This window comes from Halyomorpha halys, unplaced genomic scaffold (genome assembly GCF_000696795.3).
Source record: "Halyomorpha halys isolate HHAL.00 unplaced genomic scaffold, Hhal_1.1 Scaffold748.1, whole genome shotgun sequence".
NCBI lineage: Eukaryota > Metazoa > Arthropoda > Insecta > Hemiptera > Pentatomidae > Halyomorpha > Halyomorpha halys.
The window spans coordinates 834,843-855,819 of NW_027111006.1; the positions used below are offsets into that span (position 1 = coordinate 834,843).

At 29.7% G+C, this 20,977-nt stretch overlaps 1 protein-coding gene across 4 annotated transcripts in view; it reads right to left on the bottom strand.

Annotated features, from left to right (window-relative positions):
- Positions 1-20,977, bottom strand: part of LOC106685841 (splicing regulatory glutamine/lysine-rich protein 1) — a 34,792-nt gene that overhangs the window by 10,874 nt on the left and 2,941 nt on the right. For all 4 annotated transcript variants that reach the window (XM_067049102.1, XM_067049104.1, XM_067049101.1 and 1 more), the window contains 11 exons: positions 19,234-19,320; positions 16,817-16,895; positions 14,339-14,452; positions 11,263-11,391; positions 7,736-7,919; positions 7,145-7,269; positions 5,840-5,943; positions 3,394-3,438; positions 1,558-1,605; positions 947-994; positions 759-806 (listed from right to left, as the gene is read on the bottom strand). In XM_067049102.1, coding sequence (XP_066905203.1) covers positions 759-806; positions 947-994; positions 1,558-1,605; positions 3,394-3,438; positions 5,840-5,943; positions 7,145-7,269; positions 7,736-7,919; positions 11,263-11,391; positions 14,339-14,452; positions 16,817-16,895; positions 19,234-19,320 — 1,011 coding nt within the window. The remainder of the gene's footprint in view (positions 1-758; positions 807-946; positions 995-1,557; positions 1,606-3,393; positions 3,439-5,839; positions 5,944-7,144; positions 7,270-7,735; positions 7,920-11,262; positions 11,392-14,338; positions 14,453-16,816; positions 16,896-19,233; positions 19,321-20,977) is intronic.

The following is a 20,977-nucleotide window of genomic DNA, read 5'->3' on the forward strand; positions in this document are numbered from 1 at the left end:
ATTAAAATACATTTTTAAATGTTACTGTAATTAATAAAAATTATTTTTTCATAAGAAAATTTAAATGGTTTATTTTTGTATGATAAATTTCGAAGTACATAATCCATCCGGATGAACCTAGAACTCTGACTGGATAAATATCAAAATAAATACAAAAAGTTGAATCAGATGCTATAATCCAGGGAAAACTTAAGAGGTAATAGGCTAATTACTTCACGGGATCGGTTTTATGAGGTTACAGAACATAGTTAGATTTGAGACATCATAACCAAAAAAATTTTAAAAACTGATTGTAATGTAAAAGTGTACAAAATAAGATATATCATAATTATTATTTATAAAGCTTAATTATAATTATTTATATTTTTGTTGAGAAACATTATTTTTAAAAAAATATATAAAAGAATTACACTTATGGATTTAATTAAACAATAATAATTAAAAATGTAAATTATCAGGAGCATTGACATATTGTTAAAAAACATTAATATTTTAATATACATCGTTTGGATTTCCTAACTAAATACAGACCACCACACATGCGACCAGAGTACTGGGGCACGGTTTTCATTACCCACATATAAGTGGTCGGAACACTGAAGGCATGATTCTCATTGCCCGCAAATATATGGCTAAAAACAATTAAAATCATACACAATAATAATCATAACATTTTATTTGCAACAATGACGAAATCATAATAATGAAAATATAAATAATGATTCATTAGTTCAGTAATTTAAATGAAAGGAAATTACCAATTTCTTATTTGGAGAAATGCTTCTTTTCCTGGCTACCTCAGCTTTCTGGAAAAACAAAGAACATAATATTGCTAAGGTCTTATTCTATTTATTTTTATAACTTCTAATTCTATAAAATTTTATTAAAGTTAACCAAAACTTCACTAACAACAATGACATAATAATAATAATAATAATACAATTACCATTTTCTTGTTTGGGGAAATGCTCCTCTTTCTGGTTCCATCATCTTTCTGAGAAAATAAAATTAAACTCTTTAATACTTTTTATTTATACATTTTATATTATTGCTAACAAGAACTGTTTCTTTTTTTTTTAAATAAACAAAATTTAAGGTACTTTACAGGAAGGAAGATTTTTTTAAAATTCATTATTTAATCCCTACCATAATATTTTAACGAGGATAGGACTTAGCTGATATTAAAAACCAGTAAATTGCATTTAGTTATGTATTTCAGTCAAAAACTAGCATTCAAAATTTTCTGCGATCACAATACTTTTCCTTACTATATATTCCATATAGCTAAGTGAAAGTAATAAAAAAGAGAAATAAATCTTGGCTAAGGTTATATTGTTTATTTTTGTAAAAAAACAAAGTAACTCTGGTTTTTTCTATTAACTATCCATAATAGCTACCAAATTTAATTTAATTAATCTATAAACCTAGAAAATAATTTAATTTAATTTATCTATAAATAATTAACAAAAATGAAAACATACAACCTACAACAAATTAAACAAACAATACCCATAAAGAAAAGTATCACTTCAATGTTTCTTTCAAATAATAATTTACCATTTTCTTTTTCGGAGAAATGCTTCTCTTCCTGGCACTCACATCTTTCTGAAAAAGAGGAGTAAGTGAAAATAATACTCCATAAAATAGGATGCGGTACTAGTATTTTTATTAATGGATAAATATTTTCTGGTTAAAACAACTGAACTCTTTATCTAAAATGCATAACTAACAAGCTAAGTTTTTAAAAATTGTATCAGGCATTGAAAACTATAATATAGTTGACACTGAAACAGATTTTGGCCCATTCTTAAAACATTGTTGATGTAAATGTTATTCATATCAAGTTCATTATCAAGTCATTCAAATAAAAATAAAAATGTAAAACCAGAAAAAATATAAATATAAAAATATGAAATCCTGAAATCAGATTTTGCATTTTAAAATTTATAAATTTAATAAGAAATTCATAAAACCCTGAAATTAAAATACCAAAATTACTTTAAAAATTAATTAAAATATAGAACATTGCCTAATGCAGTTGTTTAATCAGAGTTAAATTACATACACATACATAAATTTTAAAAAAAAGTAAGTTGGAAGGAAAAGCACAGCCATATGGCAATGTCATATGTTCTCGCTCACTCTTTTGCAGTTTTTTTTTTTTTAAATATCCATCATTAAATAAAATTAATTAATAATCAATTAGTTTTATAATTAATTAATTAATTAAAAATTATACTAAAAAAGTTCATTTTTAATTTTCTCATCACTGAAAGGTTAACAACTATATATTTCAGTCCAGAATGAATGAAATGACATATATTACATTGGTCCAAGTGGTATTCCAAGTCATTAAATGAGACAAGCCATCATTTAATATTTTAATAATATCAGTAAAATAGTGTATGCCTATAAAGTATTGAAATTTTTAGCTCTTAATTGTTGAAACTTCAAATGGATGATAGGTTTCATCCAGGCCATGAATCATAAAACCCAGCTAGAATGAAGATCCATAGTTCAAAATGATTCAGCATGATTTCTCTTTTATGATAGTCACCAAAGATATCAGAGCTAACAAAAACTACAACAAATATTCTAAAACAAAATCGGCCTTATTGGGTATTCTTATTTAAAAAAAGGAATTCTATGAATCAAAATATAATATTTATGATCAGAAAAAGTACACACCTGGGCCCTGTTTCATAATAAAGTACAAACTAATACTATTAGTTTTGTCGATTACACTTAATACAATTACACTGACTTGTACAATAGTAACTTATACATTAGAAGTTTTAAACCTCTGTAATATCTCTAATAGTCATCCCTATTATGAAAAAAATAAGTATTACTGTTATTACACATTGTTTATATACTATTATTATGAACCAATACTATTAGCTTTCATTATGAAACAGGGCCCTGGTGAGACTGGCATATTACACAGCATTTTTTACTCTCATCCAGTAAAGTTGGACTAACTGATCCTAGTTTTCCTCATATATTAGACCAATACAAAAGCATTTGGCTTGTTGTATATGATACTATAGAAAATACAGAAATCCATAGCTTTGGTAAGTTGAAGAAATACAATAACAATACTTATTTAATGTTAAAGCAATGAATTTTTTGTAACTATAACCAAAAATTCATTAACGAGTAACAAACCTATTAGTACATAAAACTGGATTTGTCCATGACTAGATTACCTTTGACAAGATGGATATAAAAAATATAACATGAGAATAGATACAGAAACCCAGGATGATGTTAATCATTGCTTTAGAGTATCTAGTTTAAGAAGAAAAAAAGAAACTTAACGCATTTATTTTTCAGTTCTTGCAATCTGTATAATTAATAGTATAATAAAATAAATAAAATAAAAGTATTTACCATTTTCTTTTGTGGAGATATTTTCTTCTTTAACTTTTCTTCTTTCTGTGGAAAAAAGTTTAATGAAAATAAAAAAAAAAATCACTGTTTTAAATTTACACTTTACGATTCAAAACTATAACCTTTCCCATTAAATGAATAAAAGAGTAAATCAGAATAAATTATCAGGTTACTACTTTGTTTTTATACAATTCGGGAAATGAACATTTTTATAAACCTCCAACAAAATCCAAAAATTAAAAATTTTTCTAATATCATAGATATAAATAATTTACCATATAATTTTAAATAATGAAGAAGATGGTCAGGGCTGCGGTCAAAAGAGAAACAAAAATAGTTAACAAATATTTATTTTCTGAGGTTTCGCCCAAGTTTGTAGAGCTTCATCAGGACTGTTCAAGTTAATAGCTTTGGCGACTTTCAAAGCTATCCTGATGAAGCTCTACAAAGTGGGGCAAAATGTCGGGAAAAAAAAAAGTTGTTAACTATTTTTATTTCTCTTTTGACCATAATCTAGACCATCTTTTTCATTATTTAAAATTTTTCCCACTTGACGGAAAGAGCCTAATAGTTTTTGCATTTTCCTAGATCAAGTTCAAACCTTCATCACCCTTATCTTGCATATTTTGACCAAATTCAATTGTTCAGGTCCTTTTCAAAAGAGGAATTTTTTTTTCTAGTATCAACAATAAAGTATACATTTGCTAGATTTGAAAGGAATAAAAAGTCACTAGAAAAAATTTAAGCAATTGTAAATATACTGTCTTAAATCTGTAATTTAAAATGAGCTGTATAGTTCACTTAGAGCGATCTGGGATCATAAACATTTGAAGCTTATCTGTTGAATTCACCAAAAAAAGTGAGGGAGATTTTCGGGCTAAAAACAAATTAACTTTTTTTTCAAAGCTGGTATTTAAGGGGTTTTCAGTATGCTTAAAATAAATATGAATAAATTTTATTCTAAAAAAAAATCGGATCGGAATTCGTCTTAAGATTAAATAACCGATTCCATTCCAAATTCCAGAGTTAGGGGCACTTGAGAAGAATTCGAAAAGTGGTAATTTCAGATATTACAGCTGCAATTTATCACTATAATGTCAGCATAATACTTTTATTTTTACTCAGCTCATACATAACAAAGAAATCAATAATTTCAACTAAAAGATTAACCTAACTTATTTTTGTACTAAGTCAAGTAAACCATCAACTCACTGAGAGTTCTTATTCTATTCATAAACAGAGATACCCTTAAACCTCAATTGTGGCTGACAGATGTATAATTATTTGTTAGAGGAAATCTATTAAATTTAAATGCATTCAAATGATTCTGGATGAATGAAATATTTCACTAATTTGGTATGCTTCCTTTTAATTGCCTTTGGTCTCCTAAGGTCTCTTCTTACCTATATAAAAATAAAAATTCCGCTCTTCTTCAAAGATATTTTTATTTATCTCATAACTTGATATGACCAGTTAAACTAATAAATTTTGGTTAAAATGAGTAAAAAAACAAACAAAAATGTCAAATAAATATGATACCTAGAGACCAGAGTTTTGTGCAATTGTATCTTAGCTTCAACTTCCTCCAAAGCTCGACAAAAATTCTAATTATGAAAAACACATTCATATAACACTAATCATTATTTTACACAAGATTGGAAATTTTGAGTTTTTTCTGCACAAAATTGAACATTTTACTCTTTTTGGATTAAATTTTTGTTGCATAAAATTTAACGATTAAACTAAATTTCTCTTATGCACATTTAGGATTATGTATGCTAATATTTATTAATTTTCTCATTTAATTAATAGTTTAAAATGACAAATTTGAGGTAAAGCAATTCATTTCTTCAAGTTAATCAAACACATTTGAAGAGATGAATTCAACCTATAAAAAAAACTTCCAACCTTTGTAAAAGGAATAAAAAATCATATAATACAATTACCTTTCTCATCGCTCTTCTGTTATGGACCAAATTTTAGGTTTTTAATAAGAGTAGCTTAGTTTTTTTGCAACTTACATAAATGTACAGTTTAATTTGCTTCAAACAAGGTAAGGTAAGTTTTCAATGTACTAATATTATAAATAAAAAAATGAAGTAGATTATTGTGGGATTCGGGTGTTGTATACACATTTAGATTTTTTCTGAACAACTTTTCACATTTTGGGTTGTTTACACCATGTTTTTCAGCTTTTTACTGTACAAAAATCTGGTCTCCAAGTTTAACGCTCATTCAACAACATTTACCTAAAATGTTTAATTTCAAAATTTAAGAAATAAATCTATTTTTTAAATGTTCATTTTTTTGTTCAATTTTGCCATCTCGCCTCAATTTAAGAATCAGTAATAAATAAAGAGTAAGCAATTAACTCTGTTACAATTTAGGCAAATCCATTTTTGTGTAATTATTATCATCATTATTATAATAAAAGGTAAATTATTACTTTTTTTTTTTCTTCGAGTTCAATCCATAATTTTACTGCCTTCCTCCAAAATTTTGGAAATGGTTCCTTGCTAAAATACTGATTTTTCACCTCAGTGGGAATTACTGAAATATAAAATAGATAAACATTAAAAATTATGTACACTATTATGATTTATAACAAAATTTGATACAGAATATTCACATTACTTTTTGTATTTTGTAAATAATTTATTGTTGAGATATCTTTTTGAACTTAAGGGAACTTTTTAAACAGCAAACTGAGAAATTTAGAGGTTTTTCTAGAATTAATATCATAAATTTGGGCAGAAGTGATCATCCGTAAATAGTCAAACGGCCAAATAGTACCAATTTACAAAAGATCATTCAAAGTAAAAATTGCAGGGGAATCAGGTAACTCAATATAGCATACAAAATAGCTCTATCACTCTGTACAATAAGATTGTATGTTTTGTAGAAAGAGAGCTTGGAGATTATCCCTGAGATTTTCAATGCAACAGATTCAGGGCAGACCAGATTTTTTCTTCGGGATCTCTGAAAGGATAAAAGAGTTTGGCAAGTCTGTAAGGAGGATATTAATGGATTTCAAAGCAGCATATGACACCATCAACATGAATAACTAACATAAAGCTATGGGAGAACTAGTAGTATCAGCTAAGCTCATCTAGCTAACAAGGTATACTATGATGTAGAATGAATACCTGGGAAAGGAATACGAGTGGACCATCAGACCCATCTGTAGTAAGGGCTTAGGAAAGGACACCCATAGGCTCCCCGTTTATTTAATATTGTCCTCCAAAGTATTGTGAAGGGAGTTGAATTAGACTCAGGAGGAACCATCTACAGTAAGTTGACACAGATATTATCATATGTCAATGAAATGTGATCATGGGAAGATCCTTTACCAGCAAAAATAAAGAATTAATTCAACAATGATTTCCATTCATAATAGCAAATTCATTCTCGCCAAAGGTCAATTCATCAGAAGGAATGAAGAAGTGACCCGTGAAGCCAGAAAAGGAAGCCTAGAGAACATATAAAAAAACAAAATTACCTATAATACCTAATGAATATATTAGGAACAGGAACAAAGTCATAAGAATAGTCAGACCTGCAGAGATGAGAATTTAGGAGTTGGGCACACAGCTGGAAAAGAACTACAGAGAAAACATTAGGAAGTTCAAACATATTACCAGTAAGTAAAAACTTGAAGCCAGTCAGAAATATAAAAAATTGACACATTTATATATTATCTAAATAAATAAATTAAATAATATTATCTATAAAAATATATTCAGAAACAAACTTTTATTTTTATCTGTGAGATTTCCTTGCAGTACATATTCACCATCTGCAGTTTTAACTGTATCTTCTTGCTTCCTCGAAAGGACTTTTGTAGATACAAAATTTTTCTCCAGAATATCCCCTTTCCTAGAAAATCATTACAAGAATCAAGTTATGCTTTATTAATTAGGAAACATTTCATTGTATGTTAAAAGAAAAAAGGTTGCAAATTATTACACTATTCTTTATATTTTCCTAATACCAACATAAAAAAAAAATAGAAACATTATTTGGATTATTTTATTTTCTAGGGTTTGATATATTTGCTCCAAATCCTTATAAACGACAGAGACATGAGTGAATGAAAAGGTAGAAGATAAGGTCAAGTTATTAGGATCAACTTTGCCTTTAGAGTCAACATTTAAAAAAATCACCCCAGTAATGCTGGGGCAGGAGTATTATAATTTTGTAATAATAAGTATTATAGAACAATATTGTGTTTTACTTCTGATTGGACCAAAACCATCAATGGCCAACTGTCTCAATTATAAATTAACTTCCTTCATAGTTTCATTTTTTGTTAACAATAAAATAAATCTTAAACAGCACTTACTCATTCATTTTAATTCCCGTAAGTAAAATTTCATTGTTTTGCAATAAGATAGACCAAGATTTTAAAACAAAGAAAGGGTTTTCCTCATCATCTTGTTCTTCAGAACCACTCCCTTCGTCTGATTCTTCTATCTCAAACCTAGATTCCTCAACAATTCTTCCCAAAGATATACAATTATCCACACCTATTAAAACAAAAAACCTCTTTAAAATCTAATTTACTTTTTAAAGCAGAATACTTAAATCAAACTATTATACCAACTCTAATTATTTTCAAATAATTATAATTGGTAAAATAAATTAATTGTTATAAAAGGAGATTTGAATAATTCAATATTTATTATAAAAAAGATAATGATTACTAAATAATAGCAACAATAGCACAGATTTAATGAGGCAAAAGGCCATCTATACTTCAACATATTTCTTATATCTACTAATTATTTTCTTTATAATGGTAGTTTATTAATTTCATGAAATAATCAGTTGGAACATATTTATGTTGAGTAAAGGATAATATCATAAGCCTTGTTTCAGGAAAACTTATTTCTCCCTTTTAGGGGTATACACATACCTAAGCTTTAATGGTCAAGAATCTCTTTAAATTCACAAACCTTGAAACATAAAATTTTAGAAAACTTGTGGCAATGACAATATTGCTGAAGAAGGCTCCAGGAAAAGAAGACCAAACTCATTTGTCTTTCAAAAGCAGCTGAGTCAACACCAACAACAAACTCGTTCTTTGAGATTTGCCTCACCAACGGCTATAACCTCTCTGAGTCAACTCCACAAATTTCACATAAAGGTTTTTATAGATTATTAATTATTACTAATGTCTTGAAATAAATGAATTATGTTTAAGGGGTTATAAATTATTGATACATAAAAACATATTCAATACTACAATACAGTTCAATGTCAGAAGTATTAATGTAATTAATAATTAGTTACTAAAATATAATTTTTGTTAAGAAAGAACATCCCCTTAAACAAAAGTAAAATACTGTCCTACTTGTATATACTGTTTACTTATATTTATTGTATAATATATAACTTTTTCAATGAATACTTTCTTTTTTTGACAAAATGGGAGCATTAATAATAGAGTGTAGTTGTTGCTCAACAACAACCAATCTTCAAATAGAAACAAAGGATAATAAATACACAAAGATAATTCAAAATATAATAATAATAATAATAAAAGGAAACTCAATGGTATAAGAATAAAACAGGTTTTCTCAGATCCTGAAATTCCAATATCAAGAACTTCTAGGCATGGACCAGTGGCAGTTGTTGGGGACAAAATGTGATCCAGAGCAAATGAGATTCTTTTTTAGTGCTGGCTCAATTGTCAGGCTAGAGTTACATATTAAGAATTGGTTAGTTTAAAACACCAGGAGAGCGTCACCGTAAAATACAAAAACCCACCTCCCCTCATAGAGAGACAACAGAATAAGTTAATATTAATAAATCCATGTCTTTCCTGCACAATTTGAAATCAATTGGATCTATTTCTGTTCCACAACCCAAATTCTCCTTATTGATTCATAGAAAAAACTTTTAATTTGTCAGAGAAGTAGATTTATCACTAAACCTATCACCTTGTGAGGTGTTCGTACCTCAATTAACAATGAAAATACGAATGAACAAGGCAAGGACTTGCTAGAATTCATAGCCTCTAAGTAATTAGAAATATTAAACAGAGGTGGTGACACCACTTTTGTTACTAGGCTAAGAAGCAAGTTTCTAGAAATAACACTCACTTTAAGCAGTATTAATACTGATTTGTAATAAGTCTTTGTAAAGACTGGAATATTACCTCAGGCATCATAATCTCATATCATAGGATGATCTCATTCAAGGAACACTAACTGGAGCCTTATGAAGGATCGGTTGGAGGTTCTACCACTCCACTGTATGGGAAGACTTTCCATATCTCAGCTAGAAACAAAAGCTGGGCATGCATAACTAAAGCTAACTTACTAGTAAAGGTTTATTGAAGACATGAATTGCACAGGTCTGAAGTATCATGGAGTTTGTGGGTTATATCAAGGGAAAATCTATAGAGACTACCTTTGATTCCTTAGAAGAAAATTTAGATAAAACCTTACAACATGAAGAGTTCGCACAAGCCTTTTTTTTTAATGTAAAAAAGGCATTCAATAAGACCAGACCTGAAGCAGTTTGTAAAGTTTTAATGGACATAACAGCATCTCTTGTCAAATGAGTCAGGAGTTGTACTAAAAAATATAATTATTATTTCATAAGAAAGCAAAAGAGCACAATCACTAATATACCCCAAGAGAATCTCAACCTTGTCTTGTAATGAATAAGAGATTTGAGGGCAACAAAATCTATGCTCAAGCATTTGCATATCAAGGAAAAATTCGACTAGTTTAAAGGATACCAGAATCATTATAGAAGATCTAGACATTAATTTAAGCATGTACTGGGTAAATTAATACTTGTTTTAAAAAATCAAAACTAGTTTGGGTTCATGGCCACAAAAGAATGATATAAGTAATAAGAAAGCCAATTAGTTTACCAGAAAAGTACCAAAATTTAGGCATCTCAAAATGATATCAGAGTAAAGAGGTTCTTGACAAGACTTGGAGAAGGGCACAGAGTGCAGGGATTATATTGGACTTAAACAAAACAAACCAAGGAGTTAAAAAAAATAAAGAAAACCTGCTATAAACAAGTAGTTACTAGTACTAAACAGAAATGAACTCCCAACCAATTATTGGAGGATTCCAAGACCACTGCTGACTTTTGACTAAGTCTGTCACCAGTACAAAAAAAAGTACAATAGAGATTAACTAACATTACATAGCAGATTGTGACTGATATGCATCACTAAGATTTATTCAGCTGGGCTAAGATGGAATCCAAGCACACTAACCTTCTCATGCTAAATTTCCATCCATTTTGAATTTCATTTAAAAAAAAAAAAAAAAAGATTGATGAAGAGAAATAATAGGTCGTAGGTTTTCTTGGCATATGCAAAAAGAACAAATAGGCCCACATTTCCCCACCACTACCAGTAACCAGATATCGAGTCTAGACCTTTTTACTCTGTGGTTAGTTTATATTATAAATCAGTTAAATTTTATAATTCAATAATCCAAAATTTGCCTGACACTTAATGCAGTTAGACCAGTCTTGCAATTAAAATTAAATTTGAATTACTAAAACATCAAGAATTACACCTACGAAGTATAATTTTTTTCTCAGTTTGTTGGGCAACCATTTACTTTTTTCCTGGAACACATTATAGAAATTCTATTTATTGAACAGGAATTTTAATTTAAGATACTGAAGTTTTTTCTAAATAGTAATTCTGAAATGAAGAATTAGTAAATAGTATTTTGATATCAGAAACTAAAAGCGTAATACATAGGACAGGGCAATAAAAAAAAAATCTATTATTACAGTTAATCTATGGCATTCCACTGATTAATATAACCTAAAATTAGATTGCTCCAGATAAAATAATTTCAGACTTTAAAGCAATTTAAGTAATGTTACCTGAAGTGTTCCTGATCATGGGTCTAAAAGTTGAAGAAAAACTTGTAGTCAAGTCATCATTTTTAGAACTGAATACTGGAACAGTACCATGGTTTTGTTGGTGATGCTTAGCAGCTGATTCTTTGTTTTCTAAAAAAAAAAAAAAAATTACACATAAGTTTCAAAATACATTACTCATGGTCATATAAAATTATTTAGACACATTATAAACAAAGGTGAAAAAGATATGCAAAATATAAGCAAAGAGAAAAAAAAATAATATCCAAAAATGTGAATGTCTAAAAACGAAAATATAGTTCAACATAGTAGTTTCCATTAACTGTATGATTTCAACACCTACCACAATTTCTAATCACCCTTTCTTTTACTTCTTATAATCTATTACTATTTCTTCTATGTAACTTTGTAACAGTTTTAATATTTCACTACATTACGATAAGTCAATATAATAAGTGCTTCATCTTTAGAGCATAAAGGAAAAAGTTATACAATTTTTTTTTCGTGTAATAATTAATTAATTATAAAAATAAATAATTAAGAATTATGTTTAGCAGGTATTCTCCTTTTTTAGTGAACAAAAGTATTTCAATAATAATTCACTAATATTTCCCTTCATTTGTATGTTTTTCCAAAAAAAAAATCCGTTTGTCATGAACATACGTCATTTTATTAATCCAATTTTTTGTATAAAAATTGTAAAGTAATTAAATAATAATTGGCAATTATTTTATCCTAGTCAAATGTTTTCTTTTTATAAGACATAAAATCTGGTCTTTTCAATTATAAAAAATAAAAATCATTTATTAAATAAGTAAATGTATAAAAATAACCTAATATTTTTTAGTTAGGTGTTCATAAATTTTAACTGTGAACAAAGGTATGTTGATGATAATCCAATATTATTTCTTTCATTCAAGTGTGTTCTTACCTCTAAAATTGGTTTATCCCAAAAATTTAAAAACTCAATAACCATGGACTATTTCTACTTAATCAAGATTTTTTTTTTGTTTTAAATCATCTAAAAGCTGTTAATATTACTTTTAATTTCTTTTGTGGGATAGTATACAATTCCCTATCCTGTGGCTGATATTAAACATGCTTTGAAATGAGCTTATTTAATTCATGCAATAAATAACAAAATATTTCAAAGTTAATTAGGAAATTAATTTTGCAAAAACTTCAGCCCCAGGAAAAAATATTTTACTCCACCACCCACATGTAAAATGAATGTACTCAGTTTGTTCATAAAGTTCCAAGACTAATTTATTTCCTGACTAGAGAATGGAAAGACAGATTTTACAACAAAAAAAAAAAAAAAGTAGAGCGGGATACCCTTATGTCATACAGACTGTACAAGTTGTAGTTGTCTCCTAGACACTCAAGTGAGTAGATCCTTTGTGACATGAGGGCATTTCAGTAACCTCTGTCAAAAACTCAAAAATGAAGCGTCACTTTGAGCAGCAGTATTCAATAAAGTTCTGTGTCAAACTAAAAAAAAAACCTGCTAAAGACTTTTGGTTTTAGAAACGATGACAATTAATAGAAAGTACATGAACTTTTAAATATTGAGCATCCTCTTACAGTTAGATTAATTATCATTTAAAAGACGAGTCCGCCCACAGATCAATGATAATTAGGCTCTTCACCACAAAGTGGCTTGAAAACGTCACTGCGGTGGCGAAGATGTCATACTCAGATAAGCCAAAGCCAATATGATCTATGAGACCAAATATGTTTACATCGGGACCTGCTCATGCCTTACTTCAGGTATCCCAATTGTATTTTTAAGTTGTATATAAATAGTGTGAAACAAAGGGGTGTCGAAATTTGTGAGACTTTCTGCTCATTAACATGCATATAATTTTCTTAAGACCAAATAAAATCCCTGAGGGGGCAAACTATTGTTAGTGTGTTAGTTTAGTAATCATTTGATTATAATAATAAGATATCAGAACAAATTTGGGTGGTCTCATAGATAACGGAATGACTTATCTGGTGATAGGGTTGGAAGTCTCGCTGCCGCGGTAAATTCTGCGTCCTATGGCCGCTTTTTTTGTCCAGGTGTGCAGTGGGCGAAATGGTGAAAACCATGAATCTTTGCCAGTGTTCTCATGCCAAAATAGGCATGTCTCGATCGGTGGCTGGCCAGCATGTCCTCGACTCTGGTAGGGGCAGGCCAGGTCCTAGCTTCCATGGTGTATAGGCTGGGGTGGCATTAAAGTTGCGGGGTCTTGTTGCGTTGTTGGTATGTTGCGGCATTTTCCGATGTCCGCGGCAAGGGAGGGCATCAGAAAATAAGACCCCCGACCCTGACTTTAAACAAATTCAAAAAAAGAACCGAAAATATCGGATTACTTAAATCCGACAAATGGACCATCTCAAACATCGCTCTCTGCCACTGAAATTTTGGCCAAATTCAACATGGTTTTACTGCTGCAACCACCCTACAGCCCCAGTCTAGCTCCCAGCGACTTCTTTTTATTTCCCTAAATCAAGAAATATCTGAGAGGGGAAATATTTTATTCAATTCCAGCAGTCCAAGCAGCTTCGACAAGATTCCTGAAGAGTTCCAGGCAGCCTCTGAAAAAAACTGTTGGCGCCAGTGCGTTGATCCTGGGGAATCTTATATGTAAGATTTTTAGTTTACTCTATAAAAATTTTCAATAAATTTTTGATTATGAGACTGTCCTTGAAACTTTATGAACAGACAATGTACATTAAAAAATAATTATTTTCTCATTTAAAAGATCATTCTAATTAAATGAATAAAAAAAGTTTAAATAAAACAAATTTTTAAAAAAAAGTATACAAAATAGATGTCTTAAAACAAAAATAGTCATTTAGCATAAATTCAACTTTACATAAAAAGTTATCTAATTTTCATTATAAAAAACATGAAGGTCTTTGGCCAAAAAAATCAGTGGTCCTTATGTAAAAGATTGATGTTTGTTTGGCATCCCTATCAATGGTAAAATGAGCAGACTAGTAACTTTAAAATGATATAGTATTCACTAAAAGTGTCTATATTGTCTCACGGATAAGAAAATGTATAATAAATAATAATCAATGTTTTTACCTTCTAATATATTAGCAAAAGAGGCTCCATTGACTGTTCCATTCTTACCACTAATATAAGATACATTCCCATTAAAAGGTTGTAGACATTCCCGTCTTCCAGATAAACTAGATTCTAAAAAAAAAATAACAAAAAAAAAATCTTAAAAATATGAGGAAAAAAAAGAACAAGAATCTAAAAATATGATTTTCTTTATATCACAATTCTTATAACAATCAGAAGTCCAAAATAAAACCCTACTTGCAATTTTGCTCAAAATTGCTAAGCCTGCAACACTCATATTAAGTCTCTTTCCTAATAGCTTTATCAATAGCTAATTCTTTTAAAAGGTGGTTCTAATAAAAATTCAAATTTACTAGATAAAATATTTATTTATAATTAATATATTAATTTTCTTTAATAATAGTATTAATTTAATTTATTAATAGTATTAAATTAAATTATTATAAAAGGTTAATTTTAATAATGCTCCAGTTGGATGACAGCATAAGCACAAGAGCCCAAGAAGATGGAAAAGGCAGTTATTTCACCTCAATTTTTTATTACTTTAATAAAAACTAAAATTGATGAGTCTGTCAAGTATTGGTAGGGGAATACAAAATGACGGCTGTTTCAAAACATACACAAAATTTTTTAACTCCATATCATTACAATTATCAACAACACTAAGAAATGTAATAGAACATCATTTAAAGAAGAGTAGATTTTCAAAAATATAAGTCTAATATAGCCATTTCCGTTCAATAGTTCTCAAGATATAGCTTTTTAAAAGGCAACATTTCATAAAAAGTTCATTGAAAAATCAGTAGTTATTGAATTTATTATGAGAAATCTAAACTTCAAAAACCATTGAACGTACAAATGTCTATTAACACTCAAATTAAAGCTAATTTAATGTACAATAAAGTATTTTATAATCCTTATATTCATAGGAGTAGCAGTTTTTAAAATATTTGTTAAAAAATTCTCAAAATCTTGATTTCTACTTGTTTGGAAAGACTTTTTGGATTTATGAAAAACAATATCACAGGAACCATAGTGCAGATGTCTGCCAGCACTCCAATTAAAGCTAGTTTAATGTGCTACAAAGTAGTTTATTACATGTATCTTCTCATAAGGGTAGTAGTTTTCAAGATATTTGCTAAAATAAATTGATTTCGACAAAATTTCATGTGCAAAATTAATATTCATATTCGAATATCATGAAAACTAATAGCCCTATAAAGATATGTGTAATAAACTACTTTATAGCACATTAAACTAATTTGATTTGAGTGGTGGCAGACATCTGTATGTATAATACTTCCTGAGACATTGTTTTTCATAAATCCAAAAAGTCTTTACCAACAACTAGAAATCAAGATTTTGAGAATTTTTTTGACAAATATCTTAAAAACTGCTACTCCTACGATGATAAACTACTTTATAGAACATTCAACTCGCTTTAATTTGATTACAGACATCTATACGTCAAATGGTTTTTGAAATGTAGATTTCTCATAATAAATTCACTAACTACTGATTTTTCAGTGCATTTTTTATACTGCCGCTTAAAAAGCTATATCTTGAGAACTATTGAACAACATAAATGGCTATAATAGGGCTCATATTTTAGAAAATTCACTCTTCTTTAAAAGATATTCTATTACATTTTTTAGTTTTGTTGATAATTTTAATGCTATTAGATTAGGGTCATCTTGTAAAATGTAGGTATGATAAATAGAATTTAAGGGGTAGTTGATCATTCCTTTGATTCTCTTACACCTTCAATACCATGAGATAGATTTAATAAACTTTTATTGTTTTCATTGTCCTTGGTGTCAGCAAAAAATCGCCAGAAAAATTGAGCCCAAAAGCAGTGTCAATTACTTCAATAATCATCAAAATGAAAAAGAAAATTAAGTGAGGAAAAATTTAACTATAAGATGACAATAAATAAATGAAAACAAGTTTTATATATTAAAAATAAAAAAGGATGACAATAAATTAATTTTAGTAGAGGAAAACCCACTTTACATGGCTTAAATAATCCCCATGACTTGGCATTCAACACAGCACAGCTCCTTCAGCATTATAAGCTCAGAGACTCTTTATTAGTTCATAGCTATTGACTTCTGACTCAACAGATCAATGAATTCTCAAAACATCCCCATCTGTTGAGGTTAGGTTCTAAAGGCAAAGACAATGAATACAAAACTGTTCCAAAAATCTTAGAGGAATTCATGGAGCATGTACTCTGCTGTATCGAATGTCTAGTATTCTCATGACAGTTGATTATGACTTTCTCTAGACAATATGCTACAGCTATATCTATAAGGTATAAGTTAAAGCTACAGTCTATCTATTCCCTCCCCCTAAGATTAGCATAATTCCAGAAAAGATTTGTTTTTCATATTTTAAAAAAAAATTAGGAATATCATATAAAACATCCTCTTAATTAAGTAACATTTATATATAACTTAATTATGAAATACATACGTGAGATGAAGTTGTGGGTTCCTTTAGTTTTTACTGTTGTACTAGTAGTATCAAGTTCACTGAAGCAAGGAAACCTATTCTACAAAACAAAAAAAAAAATCAATTGTTGGATCTCTTAAAAGATACAAGTATCTCAATCATCAAAAATTATTGTAAGAGACAGAAATTGAAATAAAATATTTCAAACTTGAGCAGTTTCGATTAAAATACAGTTACTAACTATCTATAAACTTATAAAAATGAATCTCTAAGTTATCAAATTTACGATTTATTATATTTTAAGATATTTTTTCTGTAATAAATATTTATTATGTTACTCAATGTTGTATTCGTGTAAAGAATCAAAATGGTAACCCAGTTTTGAATATTAAAATATAAGTGTTTCATATGTGATTCAAAAGTTATAACACATTATGGTATTTTAATTTGAACCTATAAGACATGCCCAGAAAGTAAGAGTGCTGTTGGGCTGTTGCACTGTGTGAATTATTTTTCAAATTTGGCAACACTGAGAAGTAGTGAGGGGCTCCTGAGCACAACGAACACTAGAGACCCACGTCTGTACCAAAACTCATCTCATAATATCAGCGTCTGTAAATTATTTCAATAAGAAATTTCTTGGCTGTGGAAGGGAAAACTCCAACAAAAAGTTTTGCACAGATCAAAAAGGTTTATGTTGAAGGTTCTATGATCCGAACGAGCGTGTTCAAGTGGTGTGTTGAGTTTTATGAAGGAAGAATGAATATTCATGATGAACAATGGAGTAAAAGACTTTCAATTGAGTGTGATGAGCTAGAACAAAAATCAAAGAAACTGCTCGTGAAGATTGTTTATTGAAACTAAACAGAATTTAGGTGATGTTTTCACAAATTTCCATATATTTGTTACATGAAAAACAAATACAAAAACATTGAGATATTGAAAATTGTACTCAAGATTTGTTCCAAAACAACTGACAGATCAGCACAAATTGAATCCGGTCGCTAGCGCTTGCGAGTTCCTTGAGCAATTAGAATTGGAAGGTGAGGGTTTTCTGAGTTCTACAGTGACAGGGGATGAAACATGAATGGCTCATTACACCCCTTAGACAAAAAGACAGTTATCACAGTGGTGGGACACTGGTTCCCCATCTACCGAAAAAAATCATGGAATCCAAATTTTGGGACCAAAAAGGGATTTTGATCAACTTTCTGCCTTAGATGGAGTGATTACTACAGTACAATATGTATATACACATAACCCAGTATTTTCCGAGCTGAAGTGGCTCTATCCATCCTTCCGATGCCAGTATTTCCTAGCTTCCTTTTTATTCCAAGCAATTAATACTCAACATCCCTTCTATATCCTGCAATTGAAATTCTCTCTCCAATCCCGTACTACCTGGTCCTGTTTATCTGACATATACCCTCCACTTCACCGAACTGCTGCGTTTGATAAATGGTTTTTTATCCAAGCTATGTATCTCTGGAACTTCATTTCCTCTAACATACGTCATGTACCAACCCTTTCCTCGTTTAAATCTCTTATATTTCACTACCTTTTGCTTCACCAATCTGACAATTATTATAATAGTACAGATATTTTGTAATTAACTTTTTGTTTTGTTTTTACTTAGTCAGTTAGTTGTTTAATTGATCTATTTTTTTTCTCAGTAAATAAGTTATAATTAAGTGTGGTCACACTGTTTTATGGCCAATAAATGTTATTATAAAATTAAAATTGCCATTGTAATTGTTCTGAAGGGACCAATGTGAAAGTGCCAGAATAATAAACTATTTTCCAATTTATTTCATTTCATCTACAATACTGTGAGACCTTACAAAAGCTCAAGAGAGTGATTCAAAAGAAGCAGAGAGAAACTTTGAAGGGAGTGTGGAGTGTGTTTGTTGTACAACACCCACCTACACATGGCTAACACTACCAAAGCACTTATGAACTCGTTTAATTGAGACGTGTTGAAAAACCCTGCTGAACCCCTGACTTAGGGCCTTCAGCTTTTCATCTTTTCATCTTCCTGAAGACTCAAATGGATGGAAAAAAATTTTGGACCAAGGAGGAGATGAAACTAGAGGTCTTGAAGTGGACAAAAGAGATGGTAGGACAGTTCTACAAGGAGTGCATCAAACAGCTTTTGGCTCGACTTACAACCTACATGGACTGGAAAGGTGAAAAATATGTAACATATCCTTTATTTTTTTGTTTTAAATAGAAAACATTGAGTACTACTACCTTTTGGACATGCCTTGTATACATTCCCTGTAATTTTTTTATAGATGAATTACCTATTCACTCTTAAGAAATAAGTTCCACCCAATTTAGTGGGTTAGTATTTAGTGTAAATTTTGTCAGGAGTTACAAGGGCAGTTTTGTCAGAAAAATTTTATACTTAATCTCACAAAGGCTATTATTTCAATTACCTCCTTAAAGGCCTCTCTATTTTTCTTCACTTGTAAAACTTTATCCACATCATTACAAATCCTTTGTAACTGGTATGAAGAGGCCTCCTAGAAAAGAAAAAGGTGCTTGGTTACTTATTTTTAAAATAATCAAGATAGGAGGCTATGGTTGGGTATCCAGTATGAGTGCATGTCAGTAAAAAATGTATGAAGTCACAAAAATGTTAAATATTATCATTCCTATTTGTACCTTTTCTTGTACATGTAGATGCCTCAGAACCAGCCAACCAAGCATAGCAAACCCGAGCCAGCACCTTCATCGAGATCAAACTCTTGTCAGTCTTTTTCCCAAGCCTGGAGATGTGGTCCGACCAGTGGAACTGGCTTCAATGAGCTTCCTTGGATCCAAGTCTTCATTCATTCAGCTTAGATGACCAAACTTCTTCAGCTCCCTCTTTTGGAAAGCCTCACACAAGGCAGGTGCTCCAAGGACCCTTTGTATCCTCTCATTTCTTATTGGGTCTCACTCAGCCCTCCAGAGATGTATCATTTCAGTACCTGTTCCAGTAGGACCCAAGGACCCAACTTTCACTTCCATAAAAAAAGGGTAGGTGTACTCATTGGATATTTCTAAGTATTTCTTTCTAGCAGTGAACTATCAATTCTTCTTCCCTATGACCAAAGTGCTTCAACTTGATTTCCCTCACATTTAATGCCATACCCTTTCCTTCTAGCTCAGCTCCTCACTTAATTATTGCTTCTGTAGATTTTTATTTGAGTCTGGTATGAGGACAATAATGCCAGCAAAAATCAAGACTTCAGCTATAATTGTTCTAATATTCAACTTTACTTTGACTGTCTGTATCATCCTCCTTTTGCATTTTTTTTTTTTACTTTCACTTACCTATACATGGAATATATATAAAGCAAAAGTACTATGATAATGCAAAATTTCGAATTCGAGGTTTCGACAGAAATATACGTTTTGGGGTTCCTAGAGACCAAATAACCAAGTCTCACAAAATGGCACGCGTGAGTGCGTGTAGTCAGTCTAGCTCAAGAACAATGTAATTACATATTTAAGGCAAAAATATATCAGGTACATGACAGCAACATTTCCCCAGAATTAAACAATAAGAAATGCCAATTCATTTTTTACATTCTTATGATTTCCTTGAAAACGGCTATAACGATTTTGATAAAACTCTGAAAATGTACAATTAAATGGTCTTTAATATCATCTAGGTCTTATCCTCACTGAAACAGTCATAAAGGGGCTTAAATGTCAAATTTTTTAAAATATTCCCTTATAAAATACCATAAATTTTGATTTTTTGAAAATGAACATTACTGTATAAGCAATAATAAACAATGAATAAATACAAAATATTAAGGAATTTTATGAATCACTAAAGGAGAAGAAAAAGGAAAACAAAGACATCCAGTTTAAAAGAAAAAGCTGAGACTGCTCGATTTTTCCCGATTGCATTACAGTTTGGTTGTCTCAAGTTAAACTACTGTACTGTTGCCAAGAACCAATTTAAATTCATTATTCTCACTTCGAGAAACCCTAAAATACAATTTTTTTTTGTAGAGTGATAAGTGAAAGTTTTAGGTTGTGCACCAGAATTTTAAAATTTCACCCATACATATGATTTTTTAATATATATAAAAAGAATGGGTTAAGGATGTCACCTCGTTTAACTCCTTTACTCAAGTCAAAGGTCCAAAATTCTTTTCTGTCTATCCAAATTATACCTTTTGA